General features: G+C 54.3%; 1 protein-coding gene across 1 annotated transcript; it reads left to right on the forward strand.

The window, feature by feature from the left end:
• The first annotated feature begins 560 nt into the window (after window positions 1-560).
• Window positions 561-11,780, forward strand: LOC128074199 (nascent polypeptide-associated complex subunit alpha, muscle-specific form-like). The gene is made up of 9 exons (XM_052669807.1): window positions 561-992; window positions 7,023-7,094; window positions 7,263-7,356; window positions 7,434-7,493; window positions 8,010-8,105; window positions 8,522-8,629; window positions 8,969-9,031; window positions 9,669-9,816; window positions 10,099-11,780. Exons 1-9 carry the CDS (start codon window positions 561-563, stop codon window positions 11,681-11,683), a joined length of 2,658 nt encoding a protein of 885 aa, XP_052525767.1. The 3' UTR covers window positions 11,684-11,780.
• The last annotated feature ends 8,736 nt before the right edge of the window (window positions 11,781-20,516 follow it).

Genomic DNA, 20,516 nt, shown 5'->3' on the forward strand with positions numbered 1-20,516 from the left:
GCTTCCCTCCTCGGGGCCAACACGAAGCGGCTCCACGTGGGCTTCACACGGCTCCGGGAGCACCGCACGGGGACACACAGATGGAAACCGGCCCTTGGAGACTGCGGCTGCGGGGCAGCAGCTCAGCACAGCGCCGTCGATGATTGGAATCGGGCGAGAGCCGAAGGCTTTTGCTGACTCCGTGCCGGGCTCGAACGCGTCTCGATCCGTGCGGTCGCTCCATCTCTTCCGGGGCTGCCCGGCTCAGCCAGGAGCCGCTCCCGGACACCGGCCGGGTCCCGCCGCTCGCGGTCAGCCGCCGCTTCTCGCAGCCCGGTGGCGCCCCGCCGCAACGACGGAGGACGGCTCGGTTCCGACGGGGGAAGAGCGGGGCCGGCGGCAGTGCTCCTGCGCCGCTTTCCCCTGACCGCCCGGCGTCCCCGAGGTACGGGGCGGGCTGCGGCGGGGACGCGAGGCGATGCAGCATCACACGCTCCATCACGGCGGCTCCGCGTCCGCCATTGGTGGAGAGCCCGCGCTCTGTCCCGCCTCCTTCGCTCTCCCATTGGCCGGTCCGCTGAATGGGGCGGGCGCTCCGCGCAGGGTTCTTCCTGTCCGCGGTCTCGCCGTCATTGCGTCATCACCGCGCGCGTCCCGCATGGCCCCGTCCCGGCTGCCTGCGGCGCCGCCCCGCTCCGCGCCGTGCGCCCGCTCCGCTTCCGGTGCCCGGGAGGTTCGGGCCCCGGCTGGAGCTGCGGGAGGACGATGTGGAGGGCGGAGACGCGGGGGACCGCAGCGAGGCCGAGCCCGCTCCGCCCCGCTCCGTGCGGGCCTCTTCCTGGGAAGAGGAAGGTGTGGGAGTCCTGGGGGGACGCAGAATGTCAGCATCAGCGGCAGGATCGGCTGCTTCCTCCTCTGCTCCTGACGCCATGCGCTGGTTTCCTTTGAGAAGCACCCCAGAAGCCAGAGCCCATTGTCACACCTGTGGGTTCCACAGGCCGCGCAGACATGGGGTAAGTTGAGGTTGGATATCAGGACAAACTTCTGTACGGTAAGTGTTGTTAAGCACTGCAGTGCCCAGGGAGGGGGTTGAGTCACCATCCCTGACTGTGTTTAAAAACCATTTGTTGTGGTGCTCAGGGCCGTGATTTGGAGGAGGGTTGTCAGTTGGGGTAGTGTGGTCAGGTCGTGGTTGGACTCAGTGATCTTTAAGGTCACTTTTCCAACCCGTGTGATTCTCCAACAGGGCCACCAGAATTGGTGCCCAGGACCACGTCCAGATGGGTTTGGAGATCTCCAAGAGGAGACACTGCAGCCTCTCTGGGTCCCTGTGCCAGTGCTGCGGCGCTTACAGTGCAGGAGTGCTCCTGATGTTTGGTGGCAACCTCTGCTCCTGGCACTGGGCTCCACGGGATGCAGCCTGGCTCCGTCCTGTCTGCCTCTCCCTGCAGGGATTGATGGCCCTGGGTGGAATAGTCCTGAGCTGCCCTTCTGCAGGCTGAGCAGCCCCTTCTTTCTCAACCTCTTGTCCTAGAAGAGGTGTTGCAGTCCCTTCACCATCTTGGTAGCCCTCCATTGGTCTCTTTCCAGTATGTCCAGCTGTCTCTTGTACTGGGAGCCCAGACCTGGACGCTGTTCTCTAGGTTCAGCCTCACAGAGCAAAAGTAATGGTGCAGAATAAACCTGCTACAAGAGAAGTCAGGACTGGGGCTGTGATGGGAGTGCACTGCTTTGTGACTGACATGGAGAACTGCTAGGGAGAAGGCCTGGTGGGCCTGAACACAGATACCAGGTGGTCCAGCTGTTGTTTCACTGGAAACCCGGAATTAAATCTGGCAAAGGGGATAAAGGATAATAAAAAAGGCTTTTTTAAGTATGTTAACAGTAAAAGGAAGACGAGGGAGAATGTGGCTCCCCTGCTAAGTGACGGGGGTGTGCTGGTAACGGGGGATGCTGAGAAGGCGGAGATACTGAGAAGGTGGAGATACTGAATGCCTTCTTTGCTTCTGTCTTCAGTGATAAAGCTCCCCCTTGGGAATCTGAGACCCTGGAGGTGAGTGAGAGGCTCTGGGGAATGGAAGACCTCCCTGCAGTCAGGGAAGAGGTGGTCCGGGAGCGCCCAGGCAGCACCAATGTTCACCAATCCATGGGAGCCGATGGGATGCATCCATGGGAGCTGAGGGAGCTGGCAGAGGTGATTGCTGAGCCGCTTTCGGTGTCTTTGGGAGGTGTTGGAGGACTGGGAGGTGCCTGAAGACTGGAGGAGAGCCAATGTCAGTGCAGTCTTCAAAGAGGGCAAGAAGGCAGATCCAGGCAGTTATAGGCCAGTCAGCCTCACCTCTGTCCCTGGAAAGGTGATGGAACAGCTGTGCTGGATGCCATCTCCAGACAACTGGGAGAAAAGGAGGTGATGAGGAGCAGTCAGCATGGGTTCACCGGGGGAGGTCGTGCTCCACCAACCTGGTGGCCTTCTGTGATGTTGTCTCTGGCTGGGTGGATGTGGGGAGAGCAGTGGATGTGGCCTACCTTGATGTCAGCAAGGCTTTTGATGCTGTTCCCCACCACATCCTTATAACAAAGCTGTGGGACAGACGAGTGGACAGTGAGGTGGGTTGAGGACTGGCTGCTGGCAGAGCGCAGAGGGTCATCGTTGGCGGTGCAGAGTCTGGCTGGAGACCTGTAACCAGCGGTGTCCCCAGGGGTCGGTGCTGGGTCCGGTCTTGTTCAACATCTTCATCAATGACCTTGATGAGGGGATGGTGGCCACCCTCAGCAAGTTTGCTGATGATACGAAGTTGGGAGGATTGGCTGAAGGCCGTGCTGCCATTCAGCGAGACCTGGACAGGCTGGAGAGCTGGGCAGCAAGAAACCGGATGAGGTTTAACAACAGCAAGTATAGAGTCTTGCATCTGGGGAGGAGTAATTGCATGCAGCGGTACAGGATGGGGGAGGAGCTGCTGGAGGGGAGCTCTATGGAGAGGGAGCTGGGTGTCCTGGTGGACGACAGGTTGCCATGAGCCAGCAGTGTGCCCTGCTGGCCAACATGGCGTCCTGGGGTGCATTGCAAAGAGCGTGGCCAGCAGGTGGAGGGAGGTGATCCTCCCCCTCTGCTCTGCCCTGCTGAGGCCTCATCTGCAGCACTGCGTCCAGTTCTGGGTTCCCCAGCACAAAACAGACAGGGATCTCTTGGGAAGAGTCCAGTGGAGGGCCACCAAGATGGCGAGGGGCCTGGAGCATCTCTGCTATGAGGAAAGGCTGAGTGAACTGGGTCTGTTCAGCCTTGAGAAAAGAAGACTGAGAGGGGAGCTGATCCAGGTCTATCAGTATCTGAGGTGTGGGGGCAGAATGGTGAGGCCGGACTCTTTTCAGTGGTGAGTGGAGACAGGACAAAGGGAAATGGCTGGAAACTGCAGCATAGGAAGTTCTGCACAAATGTGCGAAGGAACGGCTGTACAGTGAGGGGAGGAGCACTGGAACAGGCTGCAGGGAGGTGGTGGAGTCTCCTTCTCTGGAGATGTTCAAGACCTGCCTGGATGCCGACCTGTGCGACCTGCTGTAGGAACGGCTTGGGCAGGGGGTTGGACTCCATGAGCTCTGGAGGTCCCTTCCAACGCCTACAATTCTGTGATTCTGTGTGAGAGATACAGGGGGCTGACGACGAAGTAGAGGTGGGCTAGGAAGCTGTGGGGAGGGCTGCGGGAGGCTGCAGAAGGCTGTTGGGGTATAGGGAGGCATACGGGGCTGAAGTGGGCTGTGGTAGGGGATTGGGGTATATGGGACTCCAGGGGTGGGTCTAGGGGGATTTGGGGTAATAGAGGGCCGTGAGGAGATTAGGGGGAACATGGTGCTATAGGAAGCATTGGAGGGGGTTTGTGGAGGAGCTCCAGGGGCTGGGGAGAGCTGTGGGGAGCGATATAAGAGGCTAGGGGAGGATATTAGAGAATGTGGTTGTATAGATGTCTGTAGGGGGCAAATAGGTGGGCTAGAGGGGGATATGGGGCTAGATGGGGCTATAGGTGTGATATGGAGAAGCAGGTGCAATAGGGGTCTGTGGAGGGGTAGAGGTGGGACATAGGGAGATATGAGGTTATAAAAGGTTGTGGGGGAGCTACAGGAGGCTTGCATAGGCTGTAGTAAAGTATAGGGTAATATGGGGCTACGGGGGGGCTGTAGGGTAATGTGGGGAGAGGAGGCATAGGTAAAGGCCCAGATATGGAAATGATAAGGGGGATAAAGGGGGCCAAAGGGTGGATATAAAGTAACTTCAGGGGGCTGAAAGAAAAAGTAATAAAAAGTAAGAAAAGATAAAAAGACTAAAAAAGAAAAACCAACCAAGAAACAAACAAGCAACAACAACAACAAAAACGGGGAGGGTTGTAAGGAAAATAGAGGAAAGAAAGAGAATAAAAAGTGAAAAGCAATGCATGTAAATGTAGAGAGAGCAAGTAGGAAAGCTAACCATAGCACAGCAAAGCAAGGCAAGGCAAAGAATGAAACCGTGCAACCTTGCAGGAATGGAGGAATGGGGAAGAGCTGAGCCCCGGTTTGCCACAGGAGCTGCGCGGAAGGAGAAGAAGCTGGGCCCAAAGGTAAGAGGAGCTGCTTTGGGTTGTGGGCTTGATGCCAAGCTGAGAAGCCGTGCTGGGAGGAGGTGAGGGCAGCTGCCGTCTCCCAAGAGATGCGGGCTGTGGGCCGGCAGCGGGCAGGAGTGCGGGCCAGAAGCAAGCATCTCTTGGAGGAAGGCAAAGTGCAGAGGAGGTTGAAGGGGAGCTACTGGGCATGGCCTCGCTCAGCAAGGGGAGGAAAGCCTGAAGGGAAGAGAGAAGGGCAGGCAGGCGGCGTGAAGCTTGAGCAGAGCTGAGAGGCAGTGGGCAGAGCAGCAAGCAGAGGAGGCAAGTGTTGGGAGTTGGTGTGAGTAGCAGCAAAAGCCAGGAGCATGAAGAAGGAGGAAGTGAGGAGAAGGTAAGTGAAGGGCAGGGGAGGTAATGGTAGGGGGAAGGGGAGGGGAAAGGGAGAAAAGAGGGGGTGGGAGAAGAGGAGAGGGGAGGGGGGTTGAGGGGAGGGTTAAAGGAAAACCTATGATTAAAGTCAGAAAAAAAGAGAGAAAAAGGTAAAAGAGAAAAATGAGGAAAAAATGAGAAAAAAGAGGGGGAAAAAAAGGAAAAAAGATTAAAGCGAATGGAAAATAAAAGAGGAAAAAGAGAGAAAAGACAAAAAAAAAAAGATAAAGAAGATGAAAAATAGAAAAAAGGAAAAAGAAACAAAATAGAGAAAAGAAAAAAGGAATAGATAATAAAAATAAGAAAAAAAGATGAAAAGAAGAGAAAACAAAAGAAAAAAAGAGCAAAAAAATTAAAAAGTAGAAAAAAAAAGAGAGAAGAAAACAGGTATTTAATGGAAAAAAAGAGAAAAAAGAAAAATCGAAAAGAAAAAGAAGGAGAAAGCAAAAAAGAGGAGATAGAAAAGGATATATGAAAAGAGAAAAAATGACTAAAAGAAGAGAAGAGAAGAAAGGCAAAGAGAATAGGAGAAAAAAGCCAAGTAAAAAGTGAAGAATAAGAGCTAAGAAAAAAATGGGTGGCAAGAAATGTGGAGAGAAAAGCACAGCATTGCAAAGGAAAGCAAGGAAAGAGTAGCAGCAAAAGGCGGAGAATGCAGAAGAATTTGGTGAAGAGCAGGAGAGGAAAGTTGAGCATAAGGCAAGGGGGAAAGGGAGGGGAAAGGAGAAATGGGGGGAAGAGGAGGAGAGGGGAGAAGGAGGAGGGAGAAAATGAGAGGCAGGGGTGAGGGGAGGGGAGAGAGGCTGGGGTGGGGAGGGTTGAAGGGGAAACGGCACTAAAAAACTGGCTTCTGTTTCGGCATCAAAAGAGCAAAGTGAATCTCTTGGTTTGCACCAAGCAGCACAAACAACACTGCAGTGATTTTCTTTCTGCTCTGACAGCATCTCTGTGTCTTTAATGTCCCTTTAATGTCCCTTCCCAGCCCGGCCGTTCCAGCGCTCCACATGACAGTCAGTGGCCTCCTGCTGCTCCGCAGGGCTGGGAATCCTCGCCCAGCACAGCAGCGAGCGCAGGGGCAGCGGCCCTGGTGGCAGAACAGCCATGAGCTCACAATGCTCAGCCTGGTGCCCTGAGCTCACAATGCTCAGCCTGGTGCTGTGAGCTCACAATGCTCAGCCTGGTGCTGTGAGCTCACAATGCTCAGCCTGGTGCCGTGAGCTCACAATGCTCAGCCCCCACCCCAGGCATTCCGTGCCGGCTGTCGGCACTCACTTGGCTGCAGCGCTGGTGGTGGCAGCATGGCACGAGTGTGGGGGGCCGCGGCCCCCGCCCGCCTTGCTCTCCTCCTCCTATTGGCGGCCACGTGTTCCCAGGAGACTGGTGCTGCTCCGTGGCGAGCACCAGCAGGTGGGTGGGCAGAGATGGGGCTGAAATTGAGCGGTGGCGAGGGCGAGAGGTCCGGGCTCTCGTCCCCTTGTGCCCCGGGGCCGCCTGCCGTGGGGCTGTTGGGGTGGGGGGACGGGCGGCACTGCGGGAGCCGGGCGAGGGCGTGAGGGAGCGATGCTCTGCAGGCCGTGCCGGGCCGTGGCTCTGTGCTGGCTGAGCAGCTCTTTGCCCGGGGTGTCCTGGAGGAGCTCAGCAGATGTGTGCTGGGAACAGCGGGAGCGTTTCTGCTCCGGCTTCCTGCTGCTCCCCGCAGACAAATCCCAGCTCCCAACAGAGCCTGCCGGCCAGAGCCCAGAGCAACAAACAGGCATCGTTTCCTCCAGTGCTTTAGTGTGAGATGCAGCAGGGATTTGCCAGTACGAAAGCCCTGATGGCTGTGTGTCCTTCCGAGCGGTCCCAGCGGCGCGTTGCACGTGGCCTGGAGAGAGCATTTGGAAAGCTGCCCAGTGCCAGGCTCCAGGTCGCCCTGGCCGCTCTGCAGCCTTGGCGATCACCGCCCGAGTCTCCCATCGCCTTACCTGACCCCTCCCCAGTCACCAGGGGAAAAGGAGATTTTGACATGCCATGGGAACGTGTCTCACCTGTTCTTGATTCTAGATGATGGCGCTGATGCTCCTTATCCCGAGGATTGGGTGGATACTGCTTTTGTGCCTCAGGGGAAACCCAGAGGTAAGTTGTGAGTGTCTTCGAAGGCAGGAGAAATTAGTGGAGTTGTAGTTTATGCAGGTACTTAAGAGCCTCCAAAGGTCTTTCAAGTCTCTTTGTGCCTTAAAGGCCCTGTTCTGTACACAGAACAGTCCTGAGTATTTCTTTACTTGGCTAACTGTCCCATTTCAGTGGGAAAGCAGCCCTGGCCACTCTTTGGAGGAGAGAACCTCTACGTTTGCCGTTTGGACCATGTCTTTCCCCGACCTGCCACCAGTCCTCAAAGGTCACTGCAGAAAGTCCAGGCGCCAAGGTGCAGTGGAAGCTGTCCTCACCTGTGTCTGATCACATTTGTGCCTGCAGGTCTTCTCGGTGAAGTACCAAAGCGGAGTCCTGTTGCTGAGCCTGGACAGGATGCCAGAGGTGAGCCACCAGCCTTCATCTCACGCTCTCTGCTCGTATGTGGTTTTGGCAGTTGAGGCAGGGTTCAGCTTTTCACTGCCCGGTGATTTCTACTCCGTTTGTTGGGTGCTGCGAGCTCCCAGTGTCCTGTTGGCTTCGTCTCTGTAACATCACAGATCTCTCCAGTAAGAAAACCCAGATGTTCTTCCATGCTGCTGCTGAGGATTGTTTCACACAACCTGGAGAGAGTATGGGGAAAGCTGCTGAGCGCCAGCCAGCTGCCCACCTGGCAGCTCTGCCACTTGCATAACTCTGCTCCGCAGCTGCGTAGATGGCAGCGTGTGATGGAAAGTTCTCCTCAGCCTTTGGGTGCAGAAGTGCCTGCAGGGAAGGCCGGGCAAAAATCCTTGGCTGCCTGCCGTGCCGGAGCCCCACAGGCGTCCCAGGGGCGGCTGTTGTCTTTATTGACTTCACCAAAAAGACCATTCAGTTCAATCCTTTGTTTGTCTGAAATGTATTTTCGTGCTTTCTGTTAAGGTCCTGAGATATGGAAAGAGACATCGAGAACTGGAAGATATTCTCAGAGGCTCTCCCATGTCCTGAAGAAAATCATGAAGGAGAAGGCAGCACAGGGTGGGTGTCTCTCTGTTCACTGAAAGACTGGGGAAGCGGAGTTTCTAGGTAGATACATGGAGAAACTGTAACGTGCCCAGCAGGACAGGATGGACCAGAGCCCTATGATCTGAACTGGCTGGTGGCATCATCTTGCAGCTTGCCAGAATCGCACAAGAAGCCTGCCTGCAAGCTGCTGGTCTCCCAGCAGGACAGGTCTTGCTGTCTGTGCTCGCAAACTGGGAAGTGTGCAGCACTTGAGTTTGTCTCACAGGATGGCACACAGTTTGGAGCAGGAATGGAGTGCACCACAAAAAGCCCAGGCTTTGTTCCTAAACTCTACTGACGTGTCTAGAGAACTGGTGCCTCCTGCAGATACCATCTTCCTGATGAGAAGCAGTTACTTACAGCCCCACTCTCTTACTTCCTTTCTAAAGAGGCAGACGGAAAGCCTGAGCACAGGGATGCATTTCAGGCAGGCAGCCGTCGCACAGCGCACGTCCCTCTGGGAGAAACAGAGGCCAAGCACACGACTGGCGCTCCAGGTAAAGCCCCTCCTAGAGCTCCGTGGCTGTGGTCAGAGGTTGCTCCCCTCCCATCACCCCCAGTTCCCAGGGATTTAGGAACTTTGGCCAGGGGAACCACATTCAGCAGGGGAGGAGAGGAAATAGGACCCTCCGACGTACCTCCCTCCCACAGTCCCTGCATTCCACATCTTGCTGTGCCTCCCTGGAGGCGCCTGGCACACCAGCAGCCTGCAGCGGGATCCCTCCTGCAAACTGAGCTCCAGAGGGACGCACTGACTCCCTAGAGGGAGCCCCCCCGTCCTGCCTCCTGTTTGGCTGCACCACGCTGAGACTTTGTCTTTCTCTCATCCTTCACAGTGCTGTTAGAGCCCCAGGAAGCCCAGTACAACTGGATCCGTGGTTTTTTTCTGAAGAATCCAGGTGAGCAACAATCAGGCAGGAGTTCATAAAGGGGAGAAAACTCGGAGCCTGCAAGTTGTGCCCACGCCGGGGGAAAGGCAAAAAGGGAGAGGCAGGTTCAGGTCCCTGTAGGGAGGGCCTGACTCTGCCTCCGAGTGGGTTCCCAGTGGGAGGGGGGAGCTCAGGGCTTGTTCTTGTCCATGTCACTCATAGCACAATTGGTTAAAGAGATCCACACGCTCTCCTTCTGCTCTAAGGAGTTTTCTTTAGTCAGACAACGTGCCCCAGGTGGTCACGGTGTGCCTGCAGCAGCACTGCCCAGCCTCACGAGGCGAGGATGGGCGAGTGCAAAAGCAATCTTAGAGCATGATGGAGAAGAAGGAGCAAATCCATGGCCCAGGAACATTTGGACGGTGGCAGAGCCAGAGTGAGAACAAAGCTGAGAGGCAGAACAGAGGCTCCAGAGTGCGCTGATGTGCAGCGCCTTTGGGAACTCCCTTAGCTTCCCCCTGGAATCAGGGAAAGCATTGCAGCCTGGGGATTTTCACTTGTTCCAGGAGGCCAGCAAAATGAGAAGAGCATTTTGTGGCCGTGTCAGAGCTGCTGCGAGATTGCCGGTGTGGCACGAGACACAGCAACAACCACTTTATTCCTGCAGGTGTGGATGACGAAGGACGTGCAAACGCCGAGCAAGTTAAAGATGCACAGAAGTTGTACCTGGAACTTGCCGCATCTGTGCCGGTTTCCCTGTTGCTAGCGATGATTCTGTGCTGCGTTCTTTTCTGGTGGTGCAGGAAGAGGAAGCAGTGAGTTGTTGTTCACCCCCAGCCCCATCCCGCCCAACTCTTTACTGCAGGGCTGCCGTGAGCCAGGAGGCATTTGTAGTTAAAGCAGCACAGAGAGGCGGGTCAGCCGTTGGCTCACATGGTCTGAGATCTGTGCTGTCAGACGTTGGAGTGGCGCGGCCATTCCTGCAGCCCGTTCTTAGTGCTGGGCCTGAGACGGGCTGAGAGCCGAGGGCGGCTCTTTGCCATGAGGAAGGAGAGCAGGGGCTCTGCTGCGCCCTCAGCACGTTCTTCTCTCCGCAGGCGCCTCGCTGCAGCTGACGGAGCGCGGGACGATAGCAGCAGCTACAGCTCGCCGTCAGAGGAGGAGTCTGCTGACCTCGAGTGGCCCGACAGACGGACAAACCACCAACCATCTGTGCGGGAACAACCTGCCCACCAGCCGCAGGGCACCAGCAGAGCGGCCCCTGTCAGGCTGAACAGCCGCCGGGCTCAGCTACCCCCGCCTCGACCCCCGCGGCCCCCCAGCCCGGGCTCTGCATCGCGGGGGATCAGCGACAGGCCCAGAAGCCCCCGGCCCCAGCGGGCATCAACACCACCCCCTCGTCCTCCTCCACCATCCTTCAAGGGACGGAAGGAACCAGCCGGGGGTGCAGGCTTGCGGTCATCGGCCAGCACCAAACCGATTGCTCCCCAGCAGCTGAGCAACAGACCCAGCAGCCCCCGGCCGCAGCGGGCATCAACGCCGCCCCCTCGTCCTCCTCCACCATCCATCAAGGGACGGAAGGAACCAGCCGGGGGTGCAGGCTTGTGGTCATCGGTCAGCACCAAACCGGTTGCTCCCCAGCAGATGAGAAACAGACCCAGCAGCCCCCGGCCACAGCGGGCATCAACACCACCCCCTCGTCCTCCTCCACCATCCATCAAGGGACGGAAGGAACCAGCTGGGGGTGGAGGCTTGCGGTCATTGGCCAGCACCAAACCGATTGCTCCCCAGCAGCTGAGCGACAGGCCCAGCAGCCCCCGGCCGCAGCGGGCATCAACACCGCCCCCCCATCCCCCACCACCATCCTTCAAGGAACGGGAGCAGTCTCCTCAGCATGTCGGCTCGGGGGCATCGTCCAGCACCTGGATAACCGCTGCCTCGGAGGAGCCTGAGAGACCCGGCAGCCCCCAACCCCCCCCGGCACCACCTCTGCCCCCCTCCTTCTCTCCATCATCCTTTAGGAGGTGGGAGCAGCGCCCCCAGGTTCTCAGCTCGGGGGCATCATCACACCCCTGGAAAACCACTGCCAGGGGGAAACAGACCAGGCCCGGCAGCCCCCAGCCCCCCCCAGCGCCGCCTCTGCCATCCCCGTTCCCTCCATCACCTGTCAGGGAATGGAAGCGATCCGCGCAGCGTGCCGACTTGGGGAAACGGTCCGACAGGACAGCCGCTGCCAGGGGGAAGCAGGACCGGCCCAGCAGCCCCCGGCCTCCCCGGGCGCCGTCACCAGCCTCCCGTTCCCCTCTGCGATCCTTCAGGGGACGGAAGTGGCCCCCCCAGGCCTCCTCGCTGCCCTCCCCCTCCTCTCCACCATCCTTCAGGAGGTGGGAGCAGCCCCGCCAGGGTCTTGGCCTGGGGCAATTACCCAGCAGACCGACAACTGCGGCCTGGGGGAAGCGTGAGCAGTTCAGCAGCCCACAGCCGCCCCGAGCACCATTCTCTCCCTCCCCTCAAGCATCTTTCAGGCGGTGGGAGTGGCCCCCCCGGGGCGTCAGCTCAGGGGCTTCATTGGATAACTGGAAGACCACTGCCAGGGGGAAACAGACCTCGGCCAGCAGCCCCCAGCACCCCGCAGCACTACATCTGCCCTTCCGCTCCCCTCCACTCTCCATCGGGAGGTGAGAGCACCGCCAGCATGCGGGTTTGGGACACCGTCGGACATCTGCAGAACCGCTGCTGTCATGTACCTGAGATTACCAATAAACAACATAACACCACAGGTGTCCACGTGCTGCTGTGTCGTTACCTGACCTGCTGCCAGGCCTTGTGTGCCACTTGGCATTGGCTGACAGCAATCATACGAGTGGGAATGGCTTTAAACTCAAAAGGTGCAAATTGAGGTAGATGTGCAGAGGGAATTCCTCTCCCAAAGGCAGCGAGGCCCTGGCCCAGGGTGCCCAGAGGCTGTGGGTGCCCTACAGGACAGGGGACAAGGGTGGGAGTGCATGATGCAAAAGCACCAGCGCTCCTGCGTAAGGTTCAGCAGACAGCAGGCACCGTCCTGCTCTGACCAGCAGGCAACCATTCGCTCTGCAACAGGAACCAAGAAAGAACTACTAGCACATTTTCTTCCTTTTCTTTTAGATTGGCCACTGCAGTAAAGGAGAATAAGAAATCCTTTTACAAATATATCAATGGCAAGAGAAAAACCGAGGATAATCTCTATCCTCTAATTGATGCGGCGGGGAATGTGACCACAGATGACAAGAAGAAGGCTGAGGTCCTCAACGCCTTCTTTACATCTGCCTTTAATAGTCAGACCTGTTATCTTCAGGGCACTTTGTGCCCTGATCTGGATATCTGGTCTGACACGCAGCATGTCTCCCCGGAGATGGAGGTGGAGGCCGTTAGGGAGCTCCTCCTCCATCTGGACAGTCACAAGGCCATGGGACCGGATGGGCTTCATCCTAGGGTGCTGGGGGAGTTGGCGGGGTGATCGCTGAGCCGCTCTTGGCTCCTGGTTGACTGGAGAGGTTCCAGAGGATTGGAGGCTTGCTGATGTGACTCCCATCTACAAGAAGGGCCGTAAGGAGGATCAGGGAAACTACAGGCCTGTCAGCCTGACCTCAGTGCCAGGGAAGGTCATGGAACAAATCCTCCTGGGAGAGATCACACGACGTCCATGGGATCAGGCCCAGCCAGCATGGGTTCATGAAAGGCAGGTTGTGTTTGACCAACCTCATCTCCTTCTACGACTGGGTGACCAGACTGGTAGATGAGGGAAAGGCTGTTGATGTCTACCTAGACTTCAGCACAGCCTTTGACACGGTCTCTCACAGTATCCTTCTGTGGAAACTGGCTGCCCATGGCTTGGACAGTTTTACCCTCCGTTGGATAAGGAACTGGCTGGAGGGCCGTGCTCAACGGGTGGTGGTCAATGGAGTGAAGTCCAGCTGGAGACCTGTTTCAAGTGGTGTCCCCCAGGGGTCGGTGCTGGGGCCCATCTTGTTTAATATCTTCATTGACGACTTAGATGAAGGCACTGAGTGCACCCTGAGTAAGTTTGCAGATGGCACCAAGTTGGGAGGTGGTGTGGATCTGCCTGAGGGCAGGGAGGCCCTGCAGAGGGATCTGGATCAGCTGGATCGCTGGGCCGAGGTGAATGGGATGAGGTTCAACAAGGCCAAGTGCCGGGTCCTGCATTTGGGCACAACAACCCCATGCAGCGTTACAGGCTTGGGGATGAGTGGTTGGATGACTGTGAAGAGGAAAGGGACCTGGGGGTGTTAGTTGATGCTCGGCTGAACACGAGCCAGCAGTGTGCCCAGGTGGCCAAGAGGGCCAACAGCATCCTGGCCTGCATTAGAAATGGTGTGGCCAGCAGGAGCAGGGAGGTGATTGTGCCCTGTACTCAGCACTGGTGAGGCCGCACCTCGAGTGCTGTGTTCAGTTTTGGGCCCCTCACTGCAAGAAAGACATGGAGGCCCTGGAACGTGTGCAGAGAAGGGCAACGAAATGGTGAGGGGTCCGGAGCACAAGTCTTATGAACAGCGGCTGAGGGAGCTGGGATGGTTCAGTCTGCAGGAGAGGAGCTCAGGGGAGGCCTCATAGCACTCTACAACTTCCTGAAGGGAGGCTGTGGTGCAAAAGGGTCTGGCCTCTTCTCCCAGGCTAATAGTAGGAGCCGAGGAAACGGCCGGAAGTTGTACCAGAGGAGGTTTAGGTTGGACATGAGGGGAAACTTTTTCTCTCAGAGGGTGGTCAGGCACTGCAATGGCTGCCCAGGGAGGTGGTGGAGTCGCCGTCCCTGGCAGCGTTCAAGAGGCGCCTGGATGAGGAGCTACAAGATGTGGGTTAGTGCTTGTGGTACTGATAGCAATGGGAGGGGGGTTGGACTGGATGATCTTGCAGGTCGTTTCCAACCTTGTGATTCTGTGATTTTGGCTCTGTGGGCTGGATCGAGAATCTGAAAGTGGAGAGAGACGGGAGGAAGGCAGTGCTGCAAACCTGGTGTGCCTGCTGCCACTGCTCACTGTGATTGCAGTCGCCTTCTCAGAGGCGCAGTCCATCGTGCTCCCAGAAGCGGAGCTCGGCTGCCAGCATTGCACCCTGCAGCTCCTCCCAGCACCTGCCCCGCGTCACTGATTTTCGGGATCCTGCAGGGGGTGCAACATTCCCCTGTTTCCTCCCAGCTCTCAGCGCTCCTCAGGAGCTGTGGCCACAAAGAAAGCAGCCATCAGTCAGCTGGAAAAGGAAGGAAGGAAGGAAGGAAGGAAGGAAGGAAGGAAGGAAGGAAGGAAGGAAGGAAGGAAGGAGGAAAGAAAGAAAGAAGGATAGATGGAAGGGAAGGGAAGGGAAGGGAAGGGAAGGGAAGGGAAGGGAAGGGAAGGGAAGGGAAGGGAAGGGAAGGGAAGGGAAGGGAAGGGAAGGGAAGGGAAGGGAAGGGAAGGGGAGTCCTTTATCACTGGACTGTCAGCTATTTCTGGCAGTGAATTCTCTCTTTGTAGCACTTGTTTTGTGGCAGTCATTGTGAGGTTTGCCTTGCTTTCTCTCTGGGTTCTTTCTGTGCCCCTTTCTGAAATTGTACTTCTCACTGGGGAAGTCCACTTCTCCACCAACCCGAGAAAGCAACGCCACGGAGCTCCAGCAGAAGCCCAGGCTGGAACTGCTCCCAGAGTAACAGCTGCCCCCTTGACGGAAGGCTCGCGTGAGTCTGAGTGCACCGTGCACCAGGCACAAACCAGCCTCTAGGGACAACAGGACAGGCCGCCGTGCCATGGCAGCAGAGCACCTTGAGGCTGGGGTCCTTTGTGAGCCACGAGATGTGATTCCAGGACTGTCAGTCCTTCCAGCCGAGGGCAGCGATGTTCTACACAGGCTTGACGCCAATGTGCACCAAGAGCAACGCAGACTCTGGGCTCGACTGACAGCAGTGCAGCCTTCTCCACAGCACACAGCCCTATCCCAGTGCATCTGTATCAGCAACGTAGAAACGAGCATCAGCACGAGGAGAAGACACACATACGGACCAACCAGGAGCTGCAGCTTTCCTCAGTTTGTGACAAGGCCTCGGCTGGATGCTGGGATGCTCCCCACGCACAGCCAGGCACTTGCAGCAAGCGCCTTGTGCCCATGGGCAGAGAGCTGCAGCAAGGCACAGTGCTGTACACATGAAAATGCCTCGGGTCCCAGTTCAGTGCGATACTGAAGCAGCCACCAATCTTAAACGTTAAAGCCAACAGACCTGAGTGCATATACAGTCACACAAATTCATTGCTGGGCTGAGAACGTCCCAGCTCATAGCAGCAATGGGAGGACATTGTGCAGGACAAACAAAAAGCCTCAAGGAAAGGATTAGTGGTGTCACAAGTTAAACACCTCCTCCCTGATGACATTCAGGATTGGGTCAGCTGTGCAGACAAGCGAGAATGCTGCAGCATGGAGTGAGAAACAAAATGCTGCCTCCAGTAGCATTTCAGATAACAAGCAGAAGACAACAAGCAACATTTTAAGAGCTTTCCCACAGAGGACAGGTAGAGATTTGTCAGTGTGTAACTGCATACCATTTCTACCCTAGATCTCCTTCTTGGCTGCTTTAACTTACCCAGCAGATTAAAATGTAAGAAATAACAATTAACTTCTCCTTATAATCAGCCTCCAAAATCTTGCAGCTCTTGCTTCACAGTTCCAAAAATCGAAACCTAGGAGAGCAGGTTGCAGTAGTGATATGCTGTCATTTACAGTTTACTGCATTACAACAAACGATGCAGAAGGACCTGAGCAACAGCTCTGCCTCGCTGTCTTAAAAACAGACAGCTGGGGTTTGGTGACAGTGTGAACAACCAACCATCAGACCATCACTGTGTCTATAAGATGTGTGACTATTTGTTTGGGGCCTGCTGAAATAATTGCCAAGAAAGGATGAGACAGAGATATAAATCAAATTTATGGGCAGACTTCACATCCAATTTTCTCATCACGTTCTCACCAAGTGCAGGCACTCACACAACCCTACTCACAGCGGTTCTGACCAGAAACGTGTCAGACCCAACCACCCCGGGCCACATTTGATCTCAAGATTCAAAAAGGCAGCATGCATGTTCACGAGCAGACACATCATTTTAGACACCACACGTGATGCTTCGTTTATCTGCTTTCACGTGTGTACCAGACCCATTCATTTCCTTCCAGAAAAACCCAGAATGTAAATGCCAGCAACAAGTGCAGTTTAACACAAGCTCCAAGGAAAAGAAAGAAAGGCAGGACTTCACAGGTGTTTGTGGGAAAGAGAAACCGTTCAAGTGAGTGAGAAAACATTTCTGATGCTGATGCTTTGTAACTTACTGTGCCAGCTGAGATGCCTTCACAAAGGCCACATCCTGTGCTATTGCTTCCATCACTCACTATTTCTAGTGTCAGAACTATGGCCAGATCCTGTGCTAATCAGGAAAATCAATTTCTGTTCCTACAGAGTTTTTCTTGTAATGTAAACTGAATAGATTAATACAAAAGAAATATGGATATTAATGTCAGACAAAAGTATGACATTAGTAGCAATATGGAACGAAAAAGCAACTGCATCTGCTAAACTGTCTAATGGAACAGACGTGGAACAAAATTCCACCCGGCCTTCAACACATTTCATTCCCTCATTCTATAGTTAAACACAGGGTGCGACTGGTGTGGGCTTTAAAGAGGGGATTTATTACATAGGAAATGTCCAGGCTGGCTTTGAGAAAATCCTGAAGACGTAAGGCAGCACGAAGAACCCTATAACCCCTATAACCACCTCCCCCCTGCCTCGGGATCTTCAGTGACACTGCAAGCACTCCCTCAGCCTGACTGAGCCCAAGCTCTCTGTGGCACGACTACACTCTGCTTTCTCAGCTGGCAAGGGTGTTTTGACCAGAAATTCCATCTGGATTTTCAAAATCTTCTCAATTTAGATCTCATCAACACTTGCACACATCTACAAGGGGCTTTTATTTCTAGATACAAAGCTTCCTGCAAGAAAAAAGCTACTTAGAACATCTTTCCACCCATTCCAGCAGAATGACTGGTAACAGACTGTTTGTGCCTGTGCTTTTTGGGTAGAGAAAGTATACATATGTGTACACATGTGCACAGGTTTTCTTTCTGGTGGGTGGGCACCAAACACAGCGGCCACTGGTGAGTCATGCAGATGGCAGGACTGAATGGATTTGACCCAGAGGTTCCTAGCCTTCCAAAATGGAAAAACAGATGACATAAAATGTTCTCAGCAAAACACCTCATATTTGCATAAGAAAATATCCTTCTGTGCTTTCCTTTCAGGAAAAAAAAAAGGGATGGGGGGGGGGGGGGGGGGGGGGAGACAAACTTTCAACCTTCCTAAAAAGGCAGTGAGCTTTCTGCACTCCTGACCTTTCACTTGCAGAGGGAATGCTGGTTCTTGCTGAGCTATGGCTCTGATCATCCTTGCCAGAGCTAAGATGCACACGAGCTGGCTCACCCTTGTTTCCACTGCTGCTGCAGCACACCAAGGACACTGAGTGCCCTGCTGCCTTCAGCACCGAGCCAAGCAATGCGATCCTTTACAGGACCTTTCACAGCACTGAAGAGCTGCACAGAGGAGCCCTACAGGATGGCATGGAGTGCAGCAGTGCAGGGAGGTGGTGAAGCATCTTCTACTTCTGCTGTCAAGGAGATCAAATGGTCAGTCTGAAAGTGAGGCACGATGAACTCCCCGAAGTTTTGGAGTCAAAAGTTAGCTGAAAGACCAGAATCACACAGAGCAGGAGGGGGCAGTGGAAGTGCTCACCCAGAGACAGAAAAAAAGTTTATCCGAGTATTACAGTATGACAACCATGCATTGCAAATACCCCAGTAAAGTGAAAACCTGCAGTCAGTACAGGAGGCCTGAGGTTTCAGCATTCACAACAGACGCCAGCTAACAGAGCACCGTGGGAGCTGTATCTGCCTGTGCCCCTTCTCCCAAGAAGCCCAACAGCAAACATTTGTGCTCAGCTGCTACTTTAAAACACCACAGTCATGTTCCAACAGCCCTTCTGCTGCCTCTTCCATCAGAGCTGTGCCTGCAGACCCCAGACGAGGCCGGGTTGCTCTGCTTTATCCAGAATAACACAAACGTGCAACAGCAGGAAGAGAAGAGGTTTGCACCTGCAGCGCCCTGCCCGTCTTTCTCTTCTGTTATTTGGGGTACTGCCAACACATGACCCAGCCCCACCACTCCAGTTTTTCTTCCTGCATCAGTCATAAGGCTGAGTGGGAACCAAAGGCACCTGGGTGTGATGCCAGTCAGCTCCTGCAGAAAGCAGCTCACCTCATACTTGGGGCCAAGTGAGAACGAGGAACACCCCTGAGCTGCTCCTGATCACAGTGCAAGCGTGAGCCCTTTTCAGACCGGAACCCTTTGGGCATTCCCTCTTTAAAAACAACAGCAACAACAGCATCACTGAAAGCTCGTTGAAGTCTGCAGACCAAATCACCAGAACAGAGACAAGCAATGGGAGATGGCAGAGGTCTGAAGTAGCTGCAAAAGGAGCGTTAGGGCTCCAGTGGGGTTGGTTAGTTTGGTCTGTCCATACCAGCTAAGAAAGCAGGGAAGTGAGAGAGTTTTGTATTAACAAAGTTCAAAACAGACCTCAGAGCTCTGATTCTGGCTGGGAGTCCTGTGTACCAAAGTAATACCAGAAGGAATACAAAAATATCATCTACCAGGCAACTGCTGTGCAAGTTTGATGAGACACCCACAACTCCAGCACCACTGCTCTCTCTCCAGCTTGCACACATACCCAGCACCAGCCATGTGTCTGTGCCTTGCAGCACTTTGCTCCAGCAAGCAGGCTGTTACTTACTGCATTTTCTCTGCTATCTCAGACAACACAGAACAGCATCATTTTAACCCCCAACTCCGTCTTGGATGCAACCACCTGGTTGTGTGCATGGAGTCCGACTCCTCATATTGTGCAGAGCAGGCAGTGCCCTGGATCATTACTGATCCTACAAGGATCATCACTGTGACAAACAAATAGTAAATCAAAGCAACCGCTGCGTTTAGAGTCACTAGCATGAGGGATGTGCTCACCACACTCAAATTCCAGGCTGGTTTTGGGCAGGCATTCCCACCTTTGCCTTTCCCCATGGTGAGTTTAACTCTCACCTCACTACTTACAGCTGTGAGGGCAAATTTATGCCACCTCGTTTCACACATCTAACAGTCAGCTAGCCAAGACCCAGCTAGCACTGTCTAGACTCCCTGTGAAGTTAATCCAAATAAATATGCATTTCCAGAAGGCAAATAACTGCAGAGCTGTGGCTCCAGAGAGCAACTCCTACCAGGAGCTCTGCAAAACACTCTGATCCCAAATCTAACCTCTTGCTGCAGTGTTAGAGATGAGTCTGCACTCAGACGTTTCCTGCTGTTTCTCTCCTGGTGCCGCCTTCATGCAGTGAAGTCACCTCTCTGAAGCTTCAGGCCTTCAGGCTCAGGCTTCCTCAAGCTGCCAGCTTGAGATTCCGTCCATCTTGGGTTCTACTGGTGAAACAGCAACGGTGGCCACTACAGGAGATGTGACAGGATTTAAAATTTAGAACATAAATTAAAAAACCACAACAGAACAGTGAGGTAATGGCGACCTAATTTCCTACACTTCATGCTAACCACAACTTTAGGGTTTCAGAGACTTTGGTGCATTATCAGCTTGCCCTAAAAGTGCCTTATCTGCAAACCAGAAATGAGCATAGCGTGGTTTTCAGACAAGTGCCATCCAAAATTAAATGAAAGAGTGCCACAAACTTGCACCCCCCTGAGTAAAAACCCAGAAACGTTATTATTCATACCAAACTCTTATACACAAAAGCTCCCGTGACTTTAAAAATATCTTAGCTCTTAGTCCATCACAATAACAACGCATCAAGCAAATGATCCCATGCTCAGACTCCTACAATATGAACTTCATCTTTAGTGAACTGTGTTAGAAGAGCGTTCATTTTAATATCGCTTTGAATCAGGTCCAGAGAAGAGTGGTAACTCTATCAGCCAGAATGCTGAAAATCAACTGTGGAGAGAAAGCATGCTACGAAAATGCAGAGAGCTGCTTGCTTGAGGCCGTGCTGCTGGAAGGCAGAAGAGGCCACACTGAGCAGAGCTTCTGGAATTCCCTGAGGACGGCACTGCAGCGGTGAGCAGGAGCTTGGGGACGTTGTGCTAAAAGCACTCAAGAGATTCTGCAGCAGACAACAGTTCAGGTGCAGGGCCTTGGAAGAAGATCTGAAGTGGAGCCTGTATAACAGAGTTAAGAACCAGAGCCAAAGGGCACCGAAAGGGAAAACACTGCAGGGCAGTGTGAAATGAGATGAGCAGCGATCCAGAGACCACTTCAAATCTCTTAGAAATATACAGAGGGACTCATTGAATTATTCATTGGACACAACCAAGAGCAGCTGTGGTTTGCTCTTCTCTCTCGGGTTTCAGGTCGTTACATTTGCACATCATGTTAAAAAACAAGAAACA

The sequence above is a fragment of the Tympanuchus pallidicinctus genome, unplaced genomic scaffold, assembly GCF_026119805.1.
Source record: "Tympanuchus pallidicinctus isolate F22 unplaced genomic scaffold, pur_lepc_1.0 scaffold85, whole genome shotgun sequence".
In the NCBI taxonomy this organism is placed as follows: Eukaryota; Metazoa; Chordata; class Aves; order Galliformes; family Phasianidae; genus Tympanuchus; species Tympanuchus pallidicinctus.